Source organism: Phyllopteryx taeniolatus, chromosome 21 (genome assembly GCF_024500385.1).
Source record: "Phyllopteryx taeniolatus isolate TA_2022b chromosome 21, UOR_Ptae_1.2, whole genome shotgun sequence".
Lineage (NCBI taxonomy): Eukaryota > Metazoa > Chordata > Actinopteri > Syngnathiformes > Syngnathidae > Phyllopteryx > Phyllopteryx taeniolatus.
Window position 1 is genome coordinate 11,546,032 of NC_084522.1, and position 27,740 is coordinate 11,573,771.

General features: G+C 41.0%; 2 protein-coding genes across 10 annotated transcripts; one reads left to right on the top strand and one right to left on the bottom strand.

Annotated features, from left to right (window-relative positions):
* Positions 1–383: 383 nt before the first annotated feature.
* Positions 384–19,574, bottom strand: kiaa0319l (KIAA0319-like ortholog). 8 transcript variants are annotated; one of them, XM_061761011.1, is made up of 26 exons: positions 19,434–19,562; positions 19,015–19,139; positions 17,532–17,955; positions 16,639–16,822; positions 16,305–16,408; positions 14,192–14,460; positions 13,783–13,857; positions 12,417–12,639; positions 10,981–11,079; positions 10,664–10,761; positions 10,211–10,298; positions 9,798–9,890; positions 9,559–9,691; positions 8,824–8,929; positions 8,426–8,548; positions 8,158–8,281; positions 7,916–8,048; positions 7,527–7,675; positions 7,201–7,352; positions 6,512–6,650; positions 6,093–6,252; positions 5,677–5,819; positions 5,371–5,493; positions 5,126–5,216; positions 2,466–2,557; positions 384–2,366 (listed from the first exon to the last, which is right to left on the bottom strand). In XM_061761011.1, the coding sequence occupies exons 5-26, from the start codon at positions 16,396–16,398 to the stop codon at positions 2,170–2,172; spliced, it is 2,904 nt and encodes a 967-aa protein (XP_061616995.1). In that variant the 5' UTR covers positions 16,399–16,408; positions 16,639–16,822; positions 17,532–17,955; positions 19,015–19,139; positions 19,434–19,562; the 3' UTR covers positions 384–2,169. The 8 variants fall into 8 exon arrangements, with proteins under 8 accessions (XP_061616995.1, XP_061616998.1, XP_061617001.1 ...); XM_061761014.1 differs by having other exon boundaries at positions 18,988–19,139; XM_061761017.1 differs by having other exon boundaries at positions 16,639–16,715; positions 17,733–17,955; positions 18,861–19,139.
* Positions 19,451–27,153, top strand: ncdn (neurochondrin). Of its 2 annotated transcripts, none has more exons than XM_061761018.1 (8): positions 19,451–19,703; positions 19,887–20,103; positions 20,936–21,944; positions 23,017–23,186; positions 23,333–23,571; positions 23,653–23,868; positions 24,154–24,296; positions 26,544–27,153. In XM_061761018.1, the coding sequence occupies exons 1-8, from the start codon at positions 19,561–19,563 to the stop codon at positions 26,963–26,965; spliced, it is 2,559 nt and encodes an 852-aa protein (XP_061617002.1). In that variant the 5' UTR covers positions 19,451–19,560; the 3' UTR covers positions 26,966–27,153. The 2 variants fall into 2 exon arrangements, with proteins under 2 accessions (XP_061617002.1, XP_061617003.1); XM_061761019.1 differs by having other exon boundaries at positions 19,624–19,779.
* Positions 27,154–27,740: the final 587 nt, after the last annotated feature.

Here is a 27,740-nt window from a genome sequence, read left to right on the forward strand (position 1 = left end):
AGTTAATAGGTTAATAAAAGTCAGAGACAGATGGTGATCACATGATCTATTCCAGTTGGGTTTCCAATACGACAAGGAATGATCATTTTGCTGTTGTATAGTGTGACCATATATTGTTCATTTTTATCGATTGTCCAAAATTACATCCTCACACAAACAAATCTTTCCTATAAGTACATGCGCTCAGTCATCCTAGTGTGCATGGAACCTTTTATGTCTGTTAATGGTTACGGTAATTTGAATTATGAAACTTTGAATTGATAACACTGAATTTCATGTTATGAAAGCTAACATCTTTGTACCAGAACATAAACAAACAGACAATTATGACCCAAAATGTTCTGACAAAGTGTTTGCAGTAAGGAACACATAAGCAACCTTCCTTCATAAAAGCAAGAACAAAATGAAGTCTTTATTCTAATTCCAAGATTATCCAGTTGTATCAGGTCACATAGAACACAAGCGTAATCCTTCCATCTCAACCTCATTTAAAACATTTTAACTGACTTTCCATCATAGCGCCCTGTTCTTTGATTCTGCCTTCACAGTGGACTCCAGCAGTGCCATGGTCAAATCATGGCAATTTTTGTTTTCCTTGAATTGGCTTTTAGACTGTTTCCAGATGTGGATAGTTGCAAAGAAGATGGGAGGATAATATTTGTCACTGTTTGAAAAGATATTTTAGTTACTTGGCACTTGGGTGTGCTTAATTTTACTACAGTTCAAATGAAAAATGACAAACATAGTCCTGTGCACTGGAGAGTAAAAAGCAGTGCAGCAGAGTTGACCTCATCATGTGATGATTTGACTACAGATTTATCTGCAAAACATTTAAATGATTTCTTCACATTAAATACAGACTGAGATGTGACAGTGATGCAACCCCTTTCAACATTCAATGCCTTAAGAGTGACTGAAAGTGTGGAACTCCACTTTCAAGCTGATGTGTTTCACATTCTGCATGCAAAGTGATCACAAAGTGGAAAGACATTTGGTTAAAGTGCCTCTACAAAGACGCTTGAACAACAGCCACACACAAATATAAATCAAGTCTTTGTTTAGAATTCTCACTGTGTGTGGTCAGTGGGGCAGCTATGAAAATCTATTATTTTAAGAAAAACAAAACTTGTTTATGAAAATAAATCATTTGGTTTTTAGCCTGTCCTTCACACAAAGCAACTGAAAACTGTCTTATTATTTTCATGGCAGGTAAGCTATATAATTGTGTTTCAAATAAAGAAAGCCAACAATGCAATCAAGGATTAACATGCTGTTGACTTGCTCTACAGTGGTTGTTGAACCTATAAAATGCTGATTAAAATGATTCATCTGATTCTCAAGAAAGAAGTTACTGAACCAAGCAGATAAAAGCGAGACTCCCAACACAAAATAAAAGTGCATCAAACATTGGATCACAGCAGACAAATTGTTAAAAAGTGGTCTTCATTCATATTGTATAATCCAGTGACTTCATTTGTGCAGCGCCAAACCTTCAGAATAAAAGCAGCATTTTGGCTCTATGCATTTGTCTGACAATTGAGTAACCAAGCATCATGATGTAGGTGAACAACAAACACCCACACAGAACACTCTAAAGAAACATGTTTTGGCACATCAGCCAGGAAAAAAAAAAAAATCTTGTCAGGCACACACATACAGTCATACGTCCAAACATACGAACATGCAGGTGGTGAACTGGACTGGAAGTCCAAGCAGTCATGGACTTTTTTTTCTGTTAGTGATCCAATGCAGTTTTCCTTCCGTTAAGTGACCAATGTCAGCTGTGCCGACGTCTGGATTTATGGGCAGTGTTTGGTAGCTTCAAGCTAACCTGTAACAGTGTGAAGACAGTTTGTGTGCATTCATGCAGGTCGACGAGAAGCAAGGTTGGGGAAGTATGAAGTGGGCTTGCTGGTTTTAATTTGTGAGTGACCTTGGTAAGTCTTCTCTCCTGCGGTAATGTCTCAGTTTAAATAATCAAGTCCTTATCATAATTCTCTATTGTGTCACAACCAAAAATGGTAGGCTTTTTCCTTTGCCATGGCTCAGTTTTTCAGTGTAACAGTGTGACATGCTTTCAAGTTTCAGGTGTCTAGGGGGGTGAAATTAAGAAGCATAAAGGACGGATCAGTGTGTGTTTCAGGAAGAGGTGAGCTTCACCTCGTTTTGTTATAGCAGCTCTTCTCTGTGCTTCTTTCCTCTCATTGGACCCTGGCCGTTCCTCAAGGAGCCGTTTTGCGGTCGAAGAAGATGACCGCGCTCCTGCTCCGTCCATGAAAATCCGACCTGCCCGTCGTCGCTGTCCAGGTCAGAGTCGGAGTGCATGAGGGCAGAGGAGGTGGGGGCGGGTACTGGCTTGATGCGGCCTGGGCAGGTGGCACCAGAGCAGTGTTACTCACTCTGCACATTACTGACACACCCAGAATTATAATGGACAGTTTGGATGTTCCACGTGTAATTCTTACCAGCTCTGGGTGGTTGCAGCTCCAGAGCGTCTTGCTCATCAGCTTCCAGCATTTTATAACGGCTTTTAGTTCTGCGCGGTTTGCTCTTACGTCTTGCAGCAAAATGGAGAAAGCAAATGCACAACAGCATTAATCAGGTGGTAGAATCACATGCTACAGCACATAACAAAAATGCATGTATGATCATTGAATTAGTTTACGCTCTAACTATAGTAATCTTCCTGATGACACGTTGCCACTCGGACTACTCACATGACTAACAGCAACCATATTGTTTTAACTTATATTACATTAGGCCGTAATAAAGAAGTGGGTCCTTGATTTAGAAGTTTAATTCATTTCGTGACTATGCTCCGAACTCAAAACATTTCTCAAATCATCTTTCCCCATTGAAATGTATGAAAATGCCATCAGTCTGTTCTAGCCTTAAAAACAAATCTAACATTTTAAAATAGCACTCTGCAGTATTGTACTTTGTAAAAACATACAGTTATAAACAATTAATTAGAATGTAAACTGTTGTTTGTGCATCATAATCTATTAATCGTGTGGCTCTTTCAGGTGTGTGCGCCTTGGCCACCAGGGGGCAGAATAATACAGACAGGGATATACAGTGGGTACGGTACGTTTTCAGACCCTCTTAAATTTTTCACTTTGTTATATTGCAGCCATTTGTTAAAATCATTTAAGTTCATTTTTTCCTCATGAAATGTACACACAGCACCCCATATTGACAAAAAAACGTAATTGTTGAAATTTCTGCTGATTTATTAAAATAGAAAAACTGAAATATCACACGTCCATAAGTATTCAGACCCTTTGCTGTGACACTTATATTTAACTCGTGTGCTGTCCATTTCTTCTCATCATCCTTGAAATGGTTCTACACCTTCATTGGAGTCCAGCTGTGTTTGATTATACTGATTGGACTTGATTAGGCACGCCACACCCCTGTCTATATAAGACCTTACAGCTCACAGTGGATGTCAGAGCAAATGAGAATCATGAGGTCAAAGGAACTGCCTGAAGAGCTTAGAGACAGAATTGGGGCAAGGCACAGATCTGGCCAAGGTTACAAAAAAAAATTCTGCTGCACTTAAGGTTCCTAAGAGCACAGTGGCCTCCATAATCCTGAAATGGAAGACGTTTGGGACGATCAGAACCTTTCCTAGAGCTGGCCGTCCAGCCAAACTGAGCAATCGGGGGAGAAGAGCCTTGGTGAGAGAGGTAAAGAAGAACCCAAACATCACTGTGGCTGAGCTCCAGAGATGCAGTCGGGAGATTGGAGAATGTTCTAGAAAGTCAACCATCACTGCCGCCCTCCACCAGTCGGGGCTTTATGTCAGAGCAGCCCGACAGAAGTCTCTCCTCAGTGCAACACACATGAAAGCCCGCAGGAGTTTGCTAAAAAAGAAAACACCTGAAGGACTCCAAGATGGTGAGAAATAAGATTCTCTGGTCTGATGAGACCAAGATAGAAATTGTTGGCCTTAATTCTAAGTGGCATATGTGGAGAAAACCAAGCACTGCTCATCACCTGTATGGTGGTGGCAGCATCATGCTGTGGGGGTGTTTTACAGTTGCAGGGACAGGACGATCGGTTGCAATCGAAGGAAAGATGAATGCGGCCAAGTACAGTGATATCCTTCTCCAGAGTGCTCAGGACCTCAGACTGGGCCGAAGGTTCACCTTTAAAAAAGACAATCACCCGAAGCACATAGCTATAATACCGAAGGAGCGGCTTCAGAACAACTTCGTGACTGTTTTTGAATAGCACAGGCAGAGCCCTGACTTAAACCCAATTGAGCATCTCTGGAAAGACCTGCAAATGGCTGCCCACTAACGTTCCCCATCCAACTTGACAGAACTGGAGAGGATCTGCAAGGAGGAATGGCAGAGGATCCCTAAATCCAGGTGTGAAAAACTTGTTGCATCATTCCCAAAGAGTATTGGCTCATGGCTGTATTAGCTCACAAGGGGCTTCTACTAAATACTGAGCAAAGGGTCTGAATACTTATGGCTGTGTGACATTTCAGTTTTTCTTTTTTAATAAATCTGTAAAAATTTCAACAATTCTGTTTTTTTTTCGGTCACTATAGGGTGCTGTGTGTTCATTAATGTGAAAACAAATGAACTGAAATTATTTTAGCAATGGCTGCAATATAACAAAGAGTGAAAAATTTAAAGGGGTCTGAATACTTTCCGGACCCACTGTACATACACGTGACAGTAAACTGCAGTAATGGAGTTTTTTCGCAGAGGATAAAGAATATATGCCTGTCAGTATTGTTCTATTGTTTCTCTACATGTGTTACTCCATTGTTTGCATTCAAGTATCCATTTCTTGAAGGGTTATAACACCGTGACACTGATGTAATTTGTGAGACTATCTATGATATTTTGTATTCTGTTAGCATTAAGCTAATGCAATTTCCTAAGGCTTTTCCTCTTCTTCGAAGATTTTTTTCACTATCTGCCAAACTGCTGCTTGTTGTGAAGTGAGGTGAGTTTTATTCAGCTGCCACCATCTAGCGCTTGTATCTCAAATTTTTGCTCGCAAGTCAAACCTAAAACTTGGCTGAGCGATGGCTCATATCTCCCAAAACTCCTAAGCCGGGTCACTCGTAAGTCAAGGCACTACTGTATTAGATTGAGCTCACCTGTCACAGCAACAAACACACCCCCAAACAACTGTCGCCACAGCAACCACAATCATAAAGGACGCTATGGTCACATAGAGCACGCTCCACTCTGAAAGCAAATATATTCATCATTAGATGCAGAACGACATGATTTATTTTAATGGGTATAATTCTAATTTGTCAATATCAGCGGGGTCATTTGAACTGCTTTTTAGCGCTTTACTCCTGACGAAGTCATCGGGGGCGGATCCGTCTCATCTTACCGCAGTTACTCTCTGCATCGCCGAGCTGCGCTCTGATGAAGTTCTCCATCCAAAAAGGGTGGCAGACACATCGACGTGTGAATGAGTCACACTCGCCATGACTGGAGCAGTTCAGCTGGCAGACTGAGGGGGGACAGCGGATATTAGTGGACACCGGCACCATTTTACAGAACATCTGTGAATTAGTGATGAAACTATTTGGTACAAGAGAACTTTACATATCAACAACTTTGAGTTTGCCCGATGAACCCAATCATCATTCCAGAATTACCTTGAAGTGTGTAAAAAGTGCAGTACAGTACTCACTGACGGTGTCCACCCTCCGGGCCTTGTAAATGAGAAAGTCGTTCTTCTGTTTGCGCAGTTTGTTGCGTAGCGTGAGTGCAACACTATGACCGGACACAGGAGGGCGCCCTGGACCGCCTGACACCAGGAAGACCAATCGAGTACTAAGACCAGAACAAGGAGTAAAAGTAGCACTTTGAATAAACATAATATAAAATATAACACAATAGTACTTTGTCAACGAGTTTATTTTGTTCTGTGACCATAATGTCAATTTTTCCCATCGAAACAATTGAAATACCATTAACCGGTCAGCCCGGCTCAAAACCTGAAAAACTTGTAATTTGAGGTACTCGTAAGGCAAGGTACCACTGTAATCATATAATAATAGTAATGAGCAAACTCATTTATAGTTCAAAAGGTATATAACTACTCACCTGTGCTCATTAAATGCACCAATCTCTCGAACAATGATGTCGCTATCGAGGACGCCAAGCAACACTCCGACCTGGCGCAGAAGCATGTCGCGTTGGCGGTGGGAAACCTGTGTTATGGGCACCTCTAAGACCAACTCCACCTGGTCACTCTCCCATGGGTCTGACCGAGAGAGAGAGTTAAGACAAACAAAAGTTAAGCGGTGCTGAGCAGCTTTTTTTTTTATGTTTGCACATAAAGGAAACATTTAACACTATCACTGTTTTAAGTGGAGGTGCCAACATGTTTAATTCAATAGCTTATTCCCACAGTATATAGAGGCAAAAAAGCAACGATTAGTCTACAAAACAGTCAGACTCCAGTGGTTCTACAAGTATGAGCAGTCTGTCAAGTGTTTACAGAGTTGATGATTTGTGTGTACCTGGTTTGACTTCCAATGCGCCGCTGTCTGTGCTGATTTGACCTTTGCTGTCAGTGACAGACAGGGTGAAACTATACTTGCCCTGCACCAGGTTTCCCAGAAACAAAATAGCTTGGTGATCAGAATTGTTCAGCACATCCTGTGAAACAAGTGAGAAATACACATTTGGGTTTAGCTCCTTTTTGGTTGTGCAGTGAGGTAACAATACAATTTGAACTTCAATTTCCTGTCTGGCAAGATGCCTTTAAATTGCCTCTTTCCTCTTGATGAATTGAAGCCATGTACTCTAAAAGTGCAACTTTGCGGATGAATGACAGCGAGTTGATACAGTATTACCGGTAAGTCTCACAATACGCAAGAGGGTTATCCAACTGGAAAGACATGCAAACAGGACTTCAGTTAGAAAACAGTTATCTGTCGTGTATAAACAACCAGGAGAAAAGCCTTAGAAAACAGTTGTCTGTCGAATATAAATAACCAGAAGAAAAGCCTCACACAAAATAGTATTGCAGAGACAAGTATGGAAAAAAGTTAATCTCAACTGTTTTGTTCACTTCAGAATGAAATTGTCAAGACAAGGAAACAGAAGTCGTGTATTTCAATAAATGAAAAAATGATTACCATACCCTCTCTCGTAACTGAACATTTTTAGCTGTCAAATTGTCAACTAAGTTCTAATGTTGTCTCACCCCGGCCGCGGGGCTGCTGTCATCTCTTGTCCACAGATAGCTGATGCCGCCTTTATCATCAGTGGAGTGTGATCCGTCCAGGGTGGCCGTCCGCACAGGCAGAGACACAGGTGGACTGGAAACCACGCGAGCCGCAGGTGGCTGGTCCAGTTCTGGTTTAAAATTTGTTAAAGTGTTGATGACTAAAGATGAAATAATAATTGTTTTTACTTTCGCGTAGTGTATTAAGTGCAGTAAGCGCTTGTCACTGGTTAACCGTACAAATCTAAAATGTATAGGCTTAGTAGAAGCGTGTCCATTTTTGTTAAAAGGGAGAAGACCCCCACCTTCTCTGACGACAACCGTGACAGTGTCGCTACTATGCAGCTTTCTCTCATCGGTCACTGTCAAGGTGAACTCGTAAGTGCCAACTTCCAGACCGGTCACTGTGGCAACAGCACTGTCTGCGTTCTCAATCTTCACACCATCAGGACCTCTGGCAGAAGAACAGATAGCAGAGCAGGGAGAAGTATGACAGAGAGAATTTAAGGCAGGAAGAAAGTATTATGCTTAATAACAGTGAACAATAAAGATATGCAAATTTCAAATGTACTTTTTTTTTTTTTTTACAACTTTTATTTTTGATGATGTTGAAGATATTGGGAAAAAAATACTAGCACTCTTAACTAATCATAACTACGCAATTCTGCATCAACTGTCAGTGAATGCTACTGACTTGGTCTGTTTCCAGTGGTAGGTGACTATCTTTTGGTCATCGCTGCTCTTACTGCCATCCAGCATAGTTCGATCGACCGGTAGTGTCAGTTCTTTTTCCGGTCCTGCATCTGCCTCTGGTGGTTTATTGTTTTCTAGAGGATGAGGAGAGAGAGAAATATGAGGTAGTGAATGAGTGGATAGGAATCCACCTGACACGATAATTAAGCAGGTGAGGATGTAATGTGACTTGAAGGCGTTTACCTGGCTGCACAATAACTGTGACCTGGGCTGTGTCTTGCTGTCCAGCAGAGTCGGTCACAGTTAACTGGAAGGTGTAATCTCCCTCCTGCATGGCCGACAGCTGCAAGATGTGTGTGCGTACGCCCTGAACAATACAAACACAGGACACTGACTAGATGTGTAGCTCTTTTCAACCAAAAAAAGAATAATATAGAAATGTGTCCCAATCAGCAAAAACAAAAACAAAAAAAACAAAAAATCAAAAAAAAAGGATCCCTATAAGACTCACTTGCATCTCCACCACCTTGTCTTTGCTCTCAGGACTCAGGGACCATTCATAAGCAAGGGAGTCATGGTCGTCTGTGCTCTGGTTGCCATACAGAGTGATGGAATTACGTGGCAAAGTGATGACCTGCGTTACAAAAAATAACCCAAAGGGATTCAGTCAAAAATGTTGTTGCTCAAATGTTACAAGAAAAATTATAAAATTCCCATATCAGTGATCCATAATTTAATGGTTACTTCCTTGATCCATGCCATACAGCTCTACAAAGTTCTCTGGGAGTCAGTTAATTTTTGCTGCTAACATAAAAACAAACATAGCCAGAAAGAAAACCTGATAATAAAGTAATATAAATAAATTGGCAATGTGATACAAATAAAAGGGCAATGTGTAAAAATGTTGACCTGGTTCGGGCCAGCGTTGGCCACAGGCTTGTAATCCTTGGCTTTGTTGACAGACAGGGTGGCCTGTGTTGAGTCTTTGGCGCCATCTGAGTCAGTGACAATCAAACTGCCAAAAAAAATAAAATAAAATATATAAAAATCTGATTACACACAGACATCTGCTTAATGAAATAAGCAAACAAAATACTGTACAGTGAATCCCTGCCAATTTGTAAATTCAGCTGCTTGCAAATTTTTCTGAACTATTTGCGGAAAAAGCTAGCTGGTCAACTTAAGGTACAGTAAGTGGTGAACTAAAGATGGTTTGTGATATGTGTATTTAAAATGAGTATATCTATGTATCAGTAAAATGGTAAAAATAGTAAAACATAAAATAGTAAAGTCGTAATTTCTACTTTTACAGGTTGCAAAGTGGCAACATACACGCCAGCATCCTCACACTTTGGATGCATTTGTTTCTAAATCAAACAATCCACAGGTCATTTATTTGTAATGGTAATGTTCTACTCTGAGTTTGAAATCCTAGTGTTTGTGGTATATTACAGTTTAAACTAATACTGGCAATAATAATGTTATTTATTTATTTATTTTTGGGGAGTAGGGGTGCGGGGAGGGGGGCGCGTCCATTATTCGGGGCTTGGTCCCTAACCCCCATGAATAGCGAGGGTTCACTGTATGGAGATTTTTCAGATAGATGCATAAGATTTTAGATGGCAAGCAGCATGAAATGTGTACTTGAATGTGTAGTTCCCTGGAACCAAGTTGGTGAGGGTGAGGACGGCCGTGTTGGCTGACACCTTTTCCTCCCGGAGGGGACCTTTGACCTCTTCCCAGTGCCACGCAACTACTTTGTCATCATCTGTGCTCTCTGAAAAAATAGAAAGACGTTTTAAAAGAAAGGGCCACTTCAGAGGACAGTTTTAGCAGATGTAACCCAATGATGTTTGCATGCGTGTGTTAATTCCAAAACTCACGGCTGCCATCTATTACTGTGGAGCTTGTTGGCAAGGAGATCTCTTGGAACTTTGGGGAAACTACAGCAACAGGAGGCTTGTTTACCCGCGGCTCTGTCAGGTGGAAAATAAGAACTTAACATGCTTAGTGAGCTGTAAAGTGCTTGTTTGTGGCTGAGGCACAAACTAATGTTTGCGTACAAATCACAGAATAAAACTTGATCTATAGGGGGTTTGCATACTGGAGATGCAGACTGACTTGCATTACTGAATGTGAGCACCTATCTTTATTAGCAATGGCATGCTGTGTAGAAGACAAATAGTACTTATTATACAGTACAACTATCAACTTTAGATCATACATATACTATACACTTTATAAAATATTTACTGTTTACATAAATAGGACTATGTCTACTCTTGTTTTCCCTTACCTGGTTTGACAGTGACATTGACGTAACCTTCTCCATGGGCTCCTCCCCCATCCACCGTCACTTCAAACTCATACAGACCAACTGTGAGCTGAGAAAACAAATGCAAGTCAAACAATGTGAAAGACGAAGTGATCTTACTGACTACATATTTACATGCACAAAATAAGAGTTTCTGAAACAGTTTGCACTTTCTACTTATCACAATTCTCTGTGAAAGTCCCAGTTTACATCCACCTTATTTGGTTTTCAGTACATTATTCTGGGTATGTAAATCCAATTTAAAAAAAGTTGAGTCTCAGATTAACATATTACCCTGCATTTTAAAAGTGTGGTTCCAATCTATTCAATGGAATAGTTCCGTTTTCTTTAGTGCATGCAAATGTACTGAATCAAAGCTTCCATTTTAGATGCAACAAAATTGATACACTTTGAACACGTCTATGAAGGCTGTACCTTGCTGAGTTTCAGGGTTTTGCTGTGCTTCCCTTCCATCTCCCCGCTGTAATCTTTGGGGTGCGTTATCAGACGCCAGTCAAATGCATAGTTTGCATCTGTTTGGAAGCAGTGCCATAAAAAGACAGTAAGTACCAAACTGCTCATGTATTGAATTAACTCAGAAAAGGATACAGTATTTTTTAAATGATGCCTTTTCATTTTGTTTCATTCAAGCATGTCAAGAAGGTGAAATGGGATAAAAAAAAAAAAACGATTTGTTCGCTGTATATTGTTGGACGGTTGTTGAACTTCCTTATTCATGTTTTCCGGCTTACCTGGCGGAAGTGGTGGCACCACAAAGGCGTTAAGCTCGACCGAGCTGCGTGGTAGTGTGACTGCAACACTTTCCCCTGCTGACACCACCAGCTCCCTCACTGGAATGGACACACAAAATATGAGATGTTGCCAACAGGAACGCATGACAACAATAAAGTTGGCACTCCTCAGGGTTAATGTCCTCATGCAGGGATTTTATTGGAACAAATAAGGTATTTACAAAATGTTTGCTTGAACTCGTTATGAGAGGCTAAATGTCAAACCAAAATAAATGTTTACGTGACTGGAGTAAGACAATACTAACTTTAGTATTCTGCAGAAACCTATTAGATCTCAGGGGCAGGAGAACACTATATTCTTCCATATAATTTCTCTGTTGCCTGCAGTTGACTGTCTCGGAAAATCTACGTCTGATTACAAAGACGACGCTTAAAACCGTCTGTATGCGGTACTGCTCGGATCAGGTGGTGCACAATGAACTTGTGTGTGCATTAACAAGAAATAGTCTCCTACGGTGGTTGAAGAATGAAATTAAAGTTGTGTGCAAGAAGACTAAATTGAATTCACTGTATAGAAATACATTCTGTTTGTTTATGGAACCCTTGATGTAATCAGAGTTGCAGTACTTTGGAAGACTTGGAAAAGCTCCCACTTCCCCTAAAGGACAACTTCCACCACCAATCAAACTGATCACATTTGTGAGATCACACAGAGAAAAATTCTGTTTCCCAAAGGCAAAGAAACACTGAACAAACAACGTTTGCCAATAAAGGCTGACTGCCAATGGGATAAAGGTTGACAACTGAAACGTCGTAGTAAGCCAGTAGTAACACTTGTTGACAGTTACAGATGGCTGAGAGTCTGCATAGTGTGTCAATCACTTAAGCTTATTTCAAACCAGAGATAAACCTTTCGACAATATCTCCTTTGACACGGTGTATACAACAGTTGCTATTTCTATGCTGTGCTATCCACTACAAATGCATGTTACTTGGGAAAGCTACATACATACATACTCTCCTCTGCTATGACATGCATTCTAATTGCAGGTAAAAGTTTTCAGTTGTGAAGACATATCAATAGGTATAACCAACCACACAAGCGCTTCTTGGTAGTTTAAATCGCCTGTCTCAGCACATTCCTACGCATATCCACGTAACCTCGCCAATTCAAAATAATATTGGGCAGTGCAATGATTAAATATAATTATTTTAAGTACCTGTATATCAAATATAGTATTCTAAACCGATATTATACTGTAATAGCGCCTACATGCAGTTTAGACACTGAATTAGCACATTCTTAACGTTGGTAATTACAGTTACAGTCGAGTTTTTTCCACATATATTTTCCAGCATATATTTTCCAGGAGAGACTATAAACAACATGAAGCAAGTGATACTATAGAATAATTGCATAATCTTGCATTTATTACCGGCCAGTGTTGGCGCTGTACTGATGGTAGTTGCTGTGGACGTGCTGACATCACTGTTATTGGAAGACGCAGTAGTGTCTAGTACAATGGAGGAGTTCTGCTGTGGGGCGTGTTCACTACTTCTGTTGGTGATATAACTAATGTTCTTTTGGTCCGCTTGTGGAACCAGACTGGGGTTGGGCACCAACAGTGTGGGGTGCACTGGATCCAGTTTGGAGTTTTCCTGAAAAAAAAGAAAAAGAGTTTCAAAGGGTAAAGCTGTGGCAAACTACCGTAATTTCTCGTGTATAATGCGCACCCATGTATAATGCGCACCCCCAAAGTTGACCTAAAAATTCTGGAAAATCCTTCTACATATGTATAATGTATTTTTACAATGCATGATTTTGCTTCTACCCATATGATCAAAACAAAGTATTATCTGTATTTTGTTAGTTTATTTCAAATAATTATTCCGAAGCTAAGCACTTTCTTAGAACACGTAATAATTTTTTTAAATTTACTTGCTCTTATTTTGAAATTCACAGCCCTACTTTTCTATATTAAATGAGAATACACACATTTGTGCTCATATTTGATTACCCAGGCAGAATTTGTAAGATGGGTTCAGTTCTTTAAAGAAAACATGAAGGGCCAGGGGAAACGCATTTAATTTTATTTTAATGAAATTCAAACTAAACGGTCAAGCATTTCAGAAAAGCATAATCATTAAACAAAACATTATCATAAAGAAATTAATGATGGTCGTTGTTCAGTCATCAATCATATTAAAAAAATAAAATAAAATATTTCACAAATTCTGCCACGGTATGTAAACCTATGAGCACATCTGTACATATATGCCGTCATACGTACCCCCTGTCATATTAGAATGAAAGTGTACACCTCTCTCAGAACCTCTAGGTGGCGGTGGCATTTTTGAATGAAAGTGTACAGCTTTTTCATAGCCACTAGAGGGCAGCATTAATTTATAAAAGGTGAATTTTTTTTACATTTGCCTCTATACCCATGTATAATGTGCACTATTGACTTTTGACAATTTGGGGGGGGGGGGGGAGAAATGCAGATTATACAGGGGAAATTACGTAACAAGTTATATATTTTAACAAAGAAGTCTAAATTGTGTGTGATTTAATTCTTAGACTGATAACTTCAGATAATTAGACTAATAGAAGTGTAGCAGCACATTCAAATCTATTAGGCAAAGTGTAATAAATGTCTTGAGCAATGTCCTGGTTCTAGTTAAAACTGCAAACAGTGCTATGAATGAGTTAAAAAGGTAAGGATAAAGAAATGTATGGTAAAACTGTGCAACAATCTTAAAGTACAGATCAGTATATACTTAAAAAAATGAACCAGTATTTACCATGCTAGGCTGTTGTTCTGTTTGCCCTTCATGTTCTGCATGACGGACGCTCCTCCCTCTTATTGTGGTAGAACTCTTAATAAAAGACCACAAATAAAGTTTGAAAAATAATAACGCATATTCAATGCAAAATGACTCCTCCACCCACAACTTTGATACTTGCTTGAATTATGTAATGCTAATTCTAATACTCAGCTAATTCATTCAAAGTTACACTGTGATGATATTGATGACAGATCAGAACTCAGTGGTGCAAATGTACTACTTCCTGTGTGAATGTTACTGAAATCAATTCTATCCCATCATCTCAATTAAAGAAGTATTTCCTGCATATTCCTTCATTTAAATGTAATTTAACAATTGATGCTTAGCATCACATAAACTAATGATGATTAACCATCAGTCATACCTTGGTTAGAATCTGAAGGAGCCCGAGAGAATCTTGATCAGGTTGTGGCAGAAACAAGATGGGGCAGCCCCCCTTCAGGGAGCAACTGAGAAGCACACATCGGCCGCCGAGGCTCCACACAGCGTTGCAACTTGGCCTCAAGCAGCAGGTCTCCCAGCATGTTGGCCCACCTCTGCCGTCTGCTAGAGGGTACCAACCCAGGCTGATGACGCTTGTCCAATGGAGCCCAAGCACCCCGCCAGTAACACGGCAGACATCTGCTGATACACCTAGAGGGAGTCAGAGGAAGTCTATTAGCTTGTAAATGGCCATTTAGTGGGGGAGGGGGGCTCAAGTTGGGCTGGTGACAACAGGGGCTCAAAGTAGCATAAGGCAAGATTATGTGGTTTGATTAAATATAAGTGTAATTTTCTTTGTTTAATATCAGCCAAGAAACTGCTAGTATCTCAACAAACTGAGTCAGGTCACACGTAAGTCGAGGTACCACTGTATAAGTAATGACATGGCACATATAATAACTGGCACTATATAAACCATAAAGTATCACCTTCAATCTCACCATCATACACTGATGACAAATGCTGTCATGTGATGTGCCAACCAGCTCATCCTGCTCAAGCACCTTTCAACAGGAAGTCAGGTGTCAAAAGATGATTACAAGAACGCCACTCAGGCTCCTTGAGTAACAATCATTGTTTAAAAAAAAAAAAAAAAAAGAAGAATTTTCCAAATTGGAAAAAGAAAGAAAAAAATCCAAGAAATAGTGCAGTTAACTGTGGTTAGTTTGGCCAAAATGTTCTGAAAATCTGGCATTGGCTCAACTGTCACTTGATAGGCCGGCCTTTTGGGGATTTCACTTGAGTCAAGCTATTGTTGGAGCCCCTTAGTATCATTGAAGGCGGGTGGTCAAATGTGAGCCCCACCGAATTGTAGTCCCACGTCAAGGGGGACGCTTTCACTGAACATTTCTCAGAAAAGGAAACATACAACCACAGCTTGAGCAATCTGCCCTGTCAGCAGCACTGAAGAGAGAGGAAATTGCCTTTTTGCCTGACAAACCAAGACGCTGGCTGATTAGAGCCCAAAGCACATTATGCAATGAACACAAAACTCCAACATAGTCTGAGCCGACACGTACCAGCAGTCATCTGTCAGTGCAGTGATCTGCTGCAGTCTGTTCCTCGTTGATGCCATTACAGCACTTTACAAATATTAATGCGGTCTGAGATACAACATGCAATAAGGTAAATGGAACAATAGTGATCATTTAGAGTTTTTATTTTCCAAGCATGGCAAAAATCTAGCTTGACCTTGTAGTGAATACCAGCCAGTTACTTTGGTCCTGAATGTTCAACTAAAGAGCAGAAACTGGAAGACTGTACGGAGAATTGTGACATTTAATATCGGTACCTTCAATAGATGTTTTGTTAATAAAAGCTTGTAAATGTGTTTAAGAAAAGGACAAATCACTGGTGTAATTTAGGGAGGTAAGATTATGGGATGTCCGCTGACATCGTTTGATAAAAGAATTCAAAATGAAAGCAACATGCGAACCATCTGCAGCGACATGCATGATCTGATCTGATTAAACGTTATTCAACTTCATTCTGGAAAGAAAGCACATGACTTGCTCTCACAAAAACCACAAGATAGTTTGATTTAAAAAAAAAAAAAAAAAAAAAAAACTTTGCCCTCTGTTTAGTTACTCCACCTCTTGTCCACTTTTCTGTCACCCACCCTCAACACACACACACACGCACACACACGCAAAGCACCCACTCACACAGAGCACTTATTGTTCTGTTTCACAATGTAAACCTGGTATCTCCCATCCCCCTCCAACACACATGCACAGACACACACACGCACGCACACAATTTAGTCTACTATTCTGATGGCTCCGATTGGATCAGATGTAGACTAAAGACAACAACCAACCCAAAAGCAGCCAAGGATTCCAAAGATGATGAGGACACACCTTGAGTAACCACAGTGACTGTGTTGCAGATCAAAAATTGTTTAACAGCTGTGGATGTCAATTGGTTATCAGTCGTCAGTCAATAAATGTTCTTTAAAGGTTTTAATTGAGTTTTTGTTGTGTTTTGTTTTTTACCTGTTGGAAGGGGCAAAAGCCAGAGGGGGGTCAACGATAGCAGGAGGAGGTGTGGCAAACTCCAAGTGAGTAGATGCTGATATGTAGAAGACATTTTAAAATACCTTAAAAGGGAGAAGGAGGTACTGTATGTTAGTGTGAAGCACTTTTCGTTAACTGGAAAGCTGAGCTCAAGTAAATGACAAAATTACAATTTTAATTACTACATGCCTAGAGACGCACCTAAGAAGCAGGCAAGTGCTGCAAGGGTTGGGCATATATTTCTCAAAGAGCTGCCAACAGAAATGTTACACCTGTTTAACAACTGAAGCCTGGCGAAGGTACCGACATTTACCTTTCGCCGGGCAGCCAGAAAGTGCAGGGTGGAGCTGAGGGAAGTCAGGGCCCGTGTGGAGCTACGTTGGCAGCAAGCTGCAGTGAGATGATTGGGAAAGGAGGAATAAGACCAACAATGTGCGGAGGATATCCAGCATGGCCGTCAGTGAGGCCCTCATGGTATAAGATGCTCAAACTCAAACCTGGAGATGTAACAGTTGAGAGAGAATATCAAACAATGTGTCGAATACTATAGTATAGCTCACATTTATGATGTGATTTTTCTCCCCAACCTATTATTTACGATTAACAAACAGGAGTGCTTTTTACACTTCAGGCTAGTGTACACAAGAGAGTTCCACAGCCTTTATTAAATCATCCCTAAGTATGTCAAGCTACCAAGAGGATCCGAACTGTGCAAGAACTATCCACCAAATTAATAAAACTATTAGCTACTAATTGATTTAAAAATGTTCTCATTCTATTGTGTAGTTTGTAATATTTTACTTCCTGATTTAGCAACAGGGCTCAAAATATTAGACATGTAAGCCTCCTGAACCTACTAAATTCAAACACAGTAATAATGAGAACTCCTTGTGTAACTATTCTTTGTAAAATAAACACTCGTTTAACACAAATCACTCCAAGATTTTATGTCTTTTTTTCCCCAGCAAGTGAGAAAGCAGATAAATGACTGAATATTTGTAGTTTGTCAGCTGAGTTGTCAAGGAGTCACATTACGAGACAATTACGAGCTAATCAGAAAATAAATCAAGCGGTTTTCACATGCATCTGCTGTGTAGAAGGTTTGCGCAAGCAAAACAAACCTTCCATATCAGCAAATCATGTTTACAAGTTATAGCAGCATTCTGAAAGCCTTTTGGCTTGTCAAACCAACAAGCTGACACAAACCTGATTACACGGTTTGCCATCATCCCCCTCCGGCAGCCTCCAAGCATTTGAGGCAAAAAAAGTACTCCAGTTAAAAATAATCCAGAGCAAAATATGTTTGGAAAATAGCGATTCAGTCACATTTGTTCCACCATGTTACAGATGCCTTCTTTACTGCCTCAAGGCTGGGTGAGACCGTTAACAAGAAGCCAGCTTGGTCACCTGGACTGATGACAGCTTGGAGACGGTTCTCTCCAAAAGGCTCTTTTTCTCCAGAGAATCTGCGTCAGAACAATGATCTCTGTGACCAAGAGGCGCAGGTGTCAGCTTTGTTTCAGTCTCCTCGTTGTTCTCAGCTGAAGAGCAGCACACTTGTCAGCCCTGTTTGCTTCCAGGCAGGTGGGGCCTCTCCTGAACGCCAAAGCCCACGCACAATTTCTTCAGGCTGTTAAAAGAAGAAATGCATTTTAAATGAACTCTGACTTGAAGAGGCACATTTTTGGAAAATGAATAAATCAGGGTGGACTGGAGTGTAGACTTTCAGCTTTAAATAAGAGGTTTAACAAAAATATGACATACCATTTAGGAATAACAGCCATTTTATGCATTTTACTTCCATTTGCAGTGGCTCAAGAGCATGTTGACAATTAACTCACAAGTAGCCATATGCAATCAAACGCTGTACTTTATTTTGTTACTGTTTTTTTTTTTTTACTCATTACCCAGCAGGTATTGTTGAGCTGCAAATTACAACAGGATGGATCTCCTGAATCACAACCACATTATTAGGTATGTTTGGTTCATCAGTGTAAATGTATATACTTTTCTAGTTGTATGGACTTGTACAGCTGCACAATGTAATGAGATCACATACAAGAACTCCTGATGCAAAGATAATAAAGCTTGGTTTTGCCTGATAATCCCAGAGACGCTCATCTTTAAAAAAAATACACTATAGTAATGATTGTGGTTACTTTAATAGGTGTGAAACTACATCCCCCTGACAGTCACAAACTCACAATAGTAATAACTTACTGATTAAACCATGATGAAAACAGAAGTGACCACGTATAGGAGGAGGAATGAATCAAAATAAATGCATTGGTATGTTATATATTGGAAAAACAGCATGGATTCTAAATAGTGAGTGCACAGTCTGTATATTGTAGCAAGCTAATAATAACAGCTTTCAGAAAAGCTTGGATGCAATCATGCTGTAGTCATTTGAGGCCGATCGGCAGAGCTTGATTCGTTGCGTTAACACGCCATTACAAACGATTGGATCAGGAATCTGCGGCAATCTAGTGGATCACTTTAACGCATTGCATATTGACACCGAGAGTAGTGTACCTGTTTAATCCAGGCTCCTTTAAGGCACCTTCAGCCTAACAGCTGCTGGCATCTCGGATTTATTTACATGCTGTAGCCACGGGTTCAGCGCGTGTTTTTTTTTTATTATTATTTGCTCCCACCACACCGTTTTAGAAGAAAATTGTAGTCGTACTCATTCGTCCTCGACTTCTTGCGATCGCCGTGGCGTGTTGAATCCTCGCTGTCCCCCCATAAATGCAGTAAATTGGGTCGCTCTCGCTTAGCTGATGTGCCCCTATAATCACCATCAACCGACTTCTACGACATACAAGCATATCCGGTGGCAATTTCAAAATACGGTAACTCTTAAGCAAAAAATGTGCACGAATAATGAGATGAGGACACAATGATACAAATTCATTCATAAACAAAAAAGTCGAACTGATGCCGTTAGGAACCTAAAACTGCATGCTATAGAATGCATACAGCTGTATCAGTAAAACCGTTAACGCTCCAGTGGTTAATAAAGGACAAATTACTAATTCTACTGCTTCCGGTCTGCGCCACCTGCTAACCACTATCAAAGGCGAAATGCGAAACAGTAACACTCACCTTTTTAATTTCTTGCGCAACTCTGAATTGTATCAGACGATTCGATAAAGACAACAAATGGCGTGGGGAGAGATTTTTCGATAATTGTGAGCGACTTTGCCTCACCAACGTTGCAATATGGACCAAAATGGCGACGGCACCTTCCAACAACCGTCGCTGCGATTGGTCAACTGATCTTGTTAGAGCGTTTTCATTGGCGACTGATTGTTTTACTTTGACGGTCCATATCCGGCGGGAGCTCACGGGAAACGTACTGGGTCTTTCGGCCAAGTAAGATATTTTAAATAAACAATTCATCTTTCCTCATGCCTCATTAGAGTAACCCAGACCAGCAGCTAAAACACCCGTAAGTGGGTTATTCTTGATTCCTGATAGCAGTGCGTTGCTAGCCGCTAATGATTAATTTCCAACCATTTTAAATGACTTTGTCAATGACACGTTGTTGACACGTAGTGAGGCCACGATGGCTGACAGTCCTACAACAATTGACGTGAGCGGTCAGTTCTCCGGAGGAGAGGAGCAACCAGAAAGAGAAGAAGGTGGAGGAGGAGATCCGGAGAAGGATGCGGGAGGTGGTTTGACGGATCCCAAGAGAGAAGTGTTGGAGAGATGCCTCCACGCTCTCAAACATGCTAAGAACGATAGCCATACTTTGGCTGCACTTCTTTTGGTACGTTTCATCCTGGCTCCAATGATAAGACACAGGATACCTTTTAAACTTGTGTTTTAATATAAGCTTTTAAACTTGTATTTTAATATAAGCATCAGTATGTTATGTAAAAAAAAAAAAAAAAAAAAAAATGTAAACGGTTGCTGATGTGAAATTACTGTATGCCTTTGGACACTTTTAAGCACATCTCCATAATGTATGATCAAAAACCAAAACATCCATTTCCAACGATCGTACTCTAAGTGTTGATTGTTAGCAATAACAATTGACATTAAAGTGACGGACTACTGTGGAGAGCAATGGAAGACAGGTGAAGAAGAGAGTACAGGCAGGACGGAGACGGTAGAGGACCATGTCAGGGTGATCTGTGACAGAATAGCACAAGCTAAAGTGAAAGGAAAGGTTCACAGGATGGAAGTGAGACCAGCCATGTTGTATGATTTGGAGATGGTAACAATGACCAGGAGACGGAACTGGAGGTAGCGGAGTTGAGTGCTGCAGAGTCGTAGAGGGCTCATATTGGGGACCCTTTTAGAATAATTTTATTTTTACCGGGATACACACGCTCACAGAATTGTTATTAGCAAATGCTGCCCCCGCCCCCCCCACAAAAAAAAAGCTTCGGAAGAATTGTAATAAACATAGCTACTCAAAAGAGGCCATTTGCATGTTTATTATTGCAATAATATGAATTCAAGTTCATGTCATCTGGAGGTACATCACTTAAATATTTTTATAGTAGAATTTATTCATTTCTATCTGTTATCTCCTTTCACATATGCCTGAAAGAGTGATGAAATGTGATTTTCAATTTTCTACTTTTCATTCTCAGATCACACGTTTGTGCCCTGCTTGCCAACTGGACAAACCCACCTTGAGGCGCATCTTTGAGGCTGTGGGTCTCACATTTCCAGCTCGGCTGTTGGTGACTGCAACAAAGGGGAACGGCGACCCTAGCTTGCCCCCTCATGAGCTCATTTCATTGGGTACAGCTCTGTTGTCTGCCCTGAGCACAGATCCAGACATGGCCTCTCAGCCTCAGCTCCTCGCCACCATTCCGCTACTGCTGGAAATTTTAGCATGCAATCCAACAAACCAAAACCAGACAGGGGCCCGAAATGGAGAGACTGAGCAGATTCCAGAAAGTATGAGCGATGAGGCTAAGCTAGAAAGAGAAACTGAGATCAGAAAGCAAAAGGGCGAGGATGGTGATAATGGTGCGGATCACCCAAAATCACCGCCTGTAAAGCTTGATGAGGCCATGGCCGCAGACTGCTACCAGGTTCTGACTGCCGTGTGTACCCAACCCAGGGGTCCTGACCATCTGCTTAACCGAGGAGCTGTTCCCGCTCTGTGCCAGGCTTTAGAACAGAACCAGACCATGAGCCAAAAGATGGGGCTTCCCCTGCTCGTTTGCCTCCTCTCGGGTAAAACCAAAGACAAAGCGTGGCGCAAACACTCAGCCGAGTTACTGACCTTGCTGGTGAAGATGTCCAAAGACTTCTGCAAATCCACTGACCAGACCAGTCTGGATATGTGCTCCCACTTGGTCAATGTTCTACCTCCAGGGGGAGTCACTGTTGAGAGGGTGGTGCTGAGGGATGTAGTGAGCCGAGTGTGGGGGGCACTGCGACCCATGGTGCAGGCTAAGTTGACACAGAGACAGATTGGGCCAGTTTTGGTCCTCAGCGCATGTCTGCTTGATTTGTACGGGTGGGAACTGGCTGGACCGCCAAAGTTCTGCTGCTTACTGGTGAATCGAGCTTGTGTGGAGGTCCGGATGGGATTGGAAGAACCGCCTGGAACTGATCTGAGCCGAGAGCTGCAGAACATACTCACAGGTAGTTGCACTTTGTAAATGCTATCTTCTTGAAAATGTTTTCATGTATTTTTAATATACTTTTATCAATCTTCAAATAGGCCGTGCCTCAAGTAGTCATCTACTTGAACAAATAAATCTCGAAAGCTTTCTCCCTCTGGGGAAAAAAGGAACGGGTGACATCACAATTGTTAAAGTAAATAGAAACAAATAACTTAATTAGTAACACATTCTTCTTACCTTTAGAGGTGCAACAATTAATCGAATCGAATCGACAACTAATAGAGTATAAAATAAATTTACTATTTCAGTAACAGTAATCGTTTAGAGACCTTGTTTAATTTTAAATTGTCCAAATCCTCGGAATTTCAGCCTCTCAACAATAAATATTCTCAGATCTCTGTATTACTCTATTAAAGCAGACTGATAATCTAAGGCATTGCCAAACATCTTTTACTTTGGAAAACAACATTAGACAAATTCACATTTTTGCCTGTTTTCTGACATATTATGGACAAAAACCATTAACTGAGTCGTCATCAATTTATTTTTGTGCATTTTCTGCAATGTAGTGATGTAAATTTATTTATTCTTGTCCAATTCATTGATTAATCAGTAAAACAATCGACAGATTGAGTTTTAAAATAATTGTTAGCTGCAGGCCTACTTTAAATTCTTCTATCGCTGCTATTGTCAAACCCATATCTTGTTTGTAGCATAATTCCTTATTAATCTGGAAGTAGTCTAATTCGACTTTGGAAGAAGTGTTTGATTGAATGGGGGGGCACTTTAAATTGAAACATGATGGTTAAATGTTAGTAGTTTTCCATACTTTGGCTTGTGTTGAACAATGAACAACCAATCTCTTGTTTCTATAAGTTTCTAATGGGAGCAATAAGTGGTATTAAACACCTGTTCCCGACTTAATTTGCCTAATAAATATACCATACTCCATTAATAAATGCAGCAAGGCCCACACACCTTATGTCGTGCAATAAATAATGATAACACTTAAATTGGGTCATAAACGGGGTAGCGCTGTGAAACCTAGCATGTGCTCAAACACTGTGAACTTCCATCTCGTCATTGTCCAGGTTGCTACCGGATCATGGAGGCGGCCATAGAGCAGGCCTGCAGCCCGGCAGTTATGCCCACTGTCCCACCCGCTCAGAGCTCCGTCTCCTCCCTAAGTCTGCAGCAGAGCAGGCAGGTGCTCGGCGTACTGGAGGAGGCCTTCTCGGCTCTGATGTACCACCTGCAACAGGTGAGGAGATGACTTTGAAAAGCTTCCACTTTTGTAATTAGCCGTTAACATTAGCGAGAAAAAAAAGCTAATTTTGTATATGTTAGAGTTAGTGTGTGTGTGTTATAGTGGGAGTGTGTGTTAATCATCTTTTCCTGTTTTCCAAGGTTGACCAGAGTCGCTATGGCGAGCCTTTTGTTTTTGCCACATTCCGCTGCCTGTGCACATGGCTGGCCGAGGAGACTTCCTGCCTGAAGGAGGAAGTGAGCGCGCTGCTGCCAATTCTCATCAGCTACTCACGGAGCCACCTGCTGGCCGAGAACTCCGAGCGGGGACTCTCTGACTGGATGGATAAGATGGCTGTCGCTGATGAGCGCGGGACCTGGACGGGCAAGGAGCCGCTTAGGTACGGTAACAAGACTTTTGACGCATTTGTGAATTGGTTTAGTATTACGTGACTATTTTTAGACTTGTCTGCTCTCTTCAGGTATCTCCTGCCAGCTTTGTGTCACCTGTCTGCTGAGGAAGGTCCCAGGAAGGTGCTGCTCACCCTTGACACCCCAGCCTTGCTGGTGTCCTACCTGTCGAACAGCTTTACTTGCTTGAAGGGTAAAAGCGGAGCGTCCTTATTGAGGGACCCCAGCATGGAGACAGCCTGCTCGGCCCTCCTCAACTTCTCCGTCACAGAGCCTGAAAGTGTCAGGTAGCAGCCGTCCTCATTCCATACCTGTCTGTCAATGCCAAGTGTCAATTGTTTCATTTGGTACCCTTTATCACAGTGATCCCCATTGACAGAAACAATTATATTATTTTCCACTAGATGGCAGAAGGCACATAATTAACCAGTGTATCTGCTTTTAATGGCATTTTTGTTTGGTGGTGTGCTGTATGATTTTTTTTCTTATGTAAAATATGTGCCTTGGCTCATAACAGTGATGGGAAACACTGCTTTAGGATGCCATTTATACTGCAATGTTATGTTTTCCAGGAAGGATCAGTGCTTCAGAACATTGGAGAAGCACCTGAGTGAAGCACTTCCTGTTTTAGTGAACAAATCTAGCCTCCTTGTCCTCACAGCTAATTACTGCACTTTGGGTCTGATGATTGGCAGACTGAAGGCAGCTCCAACAGGTAATGTTGTTTTAGTTAGTATTTATTTAATAAAAAAAAATAGGACTTGGCCTTAAAATAAAATCTCAAGATCACCACCCCCCCCACACACACACAAAAGTCCAATTTTAGTTTTTAATGGATTTGAACATTGATTCTCAAAGTGTGGCACTCATACCACTAGTGGTACGTAGGCTCCCTCTAGAGGTGCGTTAAAGAATAAATGCTGTACGTGAATAAATGCGGAATAAATGAAAGATACGTGGTACGTGAAAGAATAAGTACAGTCCAGTTGTACTTTAATCTTTAAGAAGTGTGTTGTTAAACCTTTATCAAGGTACAATTTTTGTTTAACTTATGACTACACCAGCTACGGTGATCAGAGAGACAAGCTGGAGAGTACTTGGTGGATCTTCTGGTAGGAAAGTGGAGAAGGAGACTTGGTGGTGGATCCTCAAAGTACAGGAAATTATACAAGGAAAGAGGTTAGCTAAGAAGAAGTGGGACACTGAGAGGACGTAGGAGAAGAGAGAGGAATACATGGAGATGTGACGTAGGGCAAAGGTAGAGGTGGCAAAAGTTAAACAAGAGGCGTATAAAGATATGTATGCCAGGTTGGACACTAAAGAAGGAGAAAAGGATCTATACAGGTTGGCCAGACAGAGGGCTCGAGATGAGAAGGATGTGCAGCAGGTTAGGGTGATTAAAGATAGAGACGGCACACTACTGGCACCAGTCAATAGGTTGACTGGTGCCAGTAGTGTGCTGGAAAGATGGAAAGAATACTTTGAGGAGTTGACAAATGAGAGAAGGGAGAGTAGAAGAGGCAAATGTGGGTGACCAGGAAGTAGCAATGATTAGTAAGGGGGATGTTAGAAAGGCACGAAAGAGGATGAAAAATGGAAAGGAAGTTGGTCCTGCTGAGCATCTAGGAGAGGTTGCTGTGGAGTTTTTGACCAACTTGTTGAAAAGTGTGCTGGTGCCCATTTTTAAGAACAACGGTGATGTGCAGAGCTGTGGGAACTATAGAGGAATAAAGTTGATGAGCCACACAATGAAGTTATGGGAAAGAGTAGTGGAGGCTAGACTCAGGACAGAAGTGAGTATTTGCGAGCAACAGTATGGTTTCATCCCTACAAAAGAGTACCACTGATGCATTATTTGGCTTGAGGGTGTTGATGGAGAAGTACAGAGAAGGTCAGAAGGAGCTACATTGTGTCTTTGTAGATCTAGAGAAAGCCTATGACAGAGTACCCAGAGAGGAACTGTGGTACTGCATGCGGAGGCCTGGAGTGGCAGAGAAGTATGTTAAAATAGTGCAGGACATGTATAAGGGTCAGCAGGTGTACTGTATGTGTGACAGAGGAGTTTAAGGTGGAGGTGGGACTGCATCAGGGATTAGCCCAAAAGGTCACTTTTGTCAAAACATATATGTACAGTAAACTCAATCCTTATTCATTCATTCATCTTCTTGTTTTTGGGACGTGGGAGGAAACCGGAGTACCCGGAGAAAGCCCACGCAGGCACGGGGGAGAACATGCAAACTCCACCAGGCGAGGCCGGATTTGAACCCGCGTCCTCAATTCTCATTTCGCATGTAAACTACCAGTCAAAAGTTTGGTAACACATTCTCATAGAGGTGCAACAATTAATAAATTAATCGACATCTACTTCTTATCAAATTAATTGACAACAATTTTGATAATCAGTTAAGCTTTTAGAGCTCTTGTTTAACTTCAGATTGTCCAAATTCTCAGAATTTGAGCCTTTCAACAGTAAATATTCTCTTATTTCTGTAGTCCTCCATGAAAGCAGAGTGATTAACATTGTTTAAACAAAATAAAATATTAACAAACATTTGCTTTTACTTTAGAAAACACTGATCAACATTTTTGCCTATTTTGTGACGTTATGGACCAAACCAGTAATTGAATTGTATTAGATTTAAGTTTGTGCATTTTCAATTTGAAATTCTGTCCTGTTTTTGAATAAAGGAATGGATATTTAAAACGTTTTTGGGTACTAGATTATTTAGTTAATTGAAAAAAATAATCTACAGATGAATCGATGATTAAAATAATGGTTAGTTGAAGCCCTACTTTCTAGTGATTTCTAGTAATTATTATAATAAGAAACCAAACTTTTCTAATTATGATGGTCTGGAGGCCAAATATAGAATTTAATCTCGATCCAGAATCGTTTCAAAATCTTTTTTCTTGAACAGAAGTTGTTGTCGTTAAAACACAACGGTCTTCTTCTTCTCTCCAGGTTCGGCCGAAGCCGGTCAGAGGCGCTTCTTTTCCACGGCTCTCCGTTTTCTCCACAGCGCTCTGAATTCGGAGCTCAGCCCGGGGCCGGTCAAGGTGAGCCCCGGCTGGGAGGACAGCTGGGACGAGGTTGCCGAGCTCTGGAGGTTGGCTCTGCAGGCTCTGGGGGGCTGCGTCTGCTCTCAGCCCTGGATCACCGCGCTGGTCAGAGAGGAAGGATGGCTGAGGAACACGCTCGGCACGCTGGGTCGCTGTAGCGCCCTACCCGACCAGCACTCGCAGGAGGCGCTAGAGGAGGCTCTGTGTGCCTTGGCCGACCAGTGCCCTCTCTCCAAACAGGACATTGGAGATGCAATGAAGAGGGACGATAAAGGAGCTTTGAGCTGCATGAACAACCTGAAGAAAGCGATAGGAGTCAAATGAAGGAATGAATGGGGGACGAAGCTATTAATACACACTTACCGATGGTTGTAATTGAATAAGAGAATTACTGAATCCAATATGCATGTGTTTCGGCTAATGACAAATGAGCTCTAAATTCTATTATTTTCACTGAAAATACATAGGTCAAAATGTTGGAGAATTTAATAAAGAAATATTTTCTTACAGAACGGTAATCCTTGTTGCCCTTGTTTCACTTGTTGCTCTTCAGAGTAATTGAGGAGAGTATTTCCTCTCTTTTGCCACAAGGGGGTGTCGCGACACTTATTTGGTTTCTCTTCGGCACCTCTTTATTCTGTTCTGGATTTAAGTCATTGGATTTAGTGTTCGACATCAGAAATTGGTAGATTCAAAACAGTGTGTTAATCAACTTTGAATGATTATCCCAACTGGAAACAGTGGATACAACAGAAAATCCGTATCTAAAATGAGGGTTTATGTTATTGAAAGTGTCAAACTGATAGGCATTCATTTGATACTTTGGGCATCTTCATTTAGTTACAAGAGAAGGGTAAAATATTAGAAACCGCTCTCAGCATGATGCATTGCAGTTTAACATCATCTACAAATAAAATAAGGAATACATAAAGATGCATTGTTAAAATTCATAATTGATAAATGATACAAAAATACATGACAAATTTTAATAATTTTACTTGAATTCATGTTTTTACTGTTACCTTAAAGGGCTTAAATTCGTCTCAGCGTTGCTTATTGACCAGTTATGTTCATCCATTTGTGCACATCGAAAGCAGTC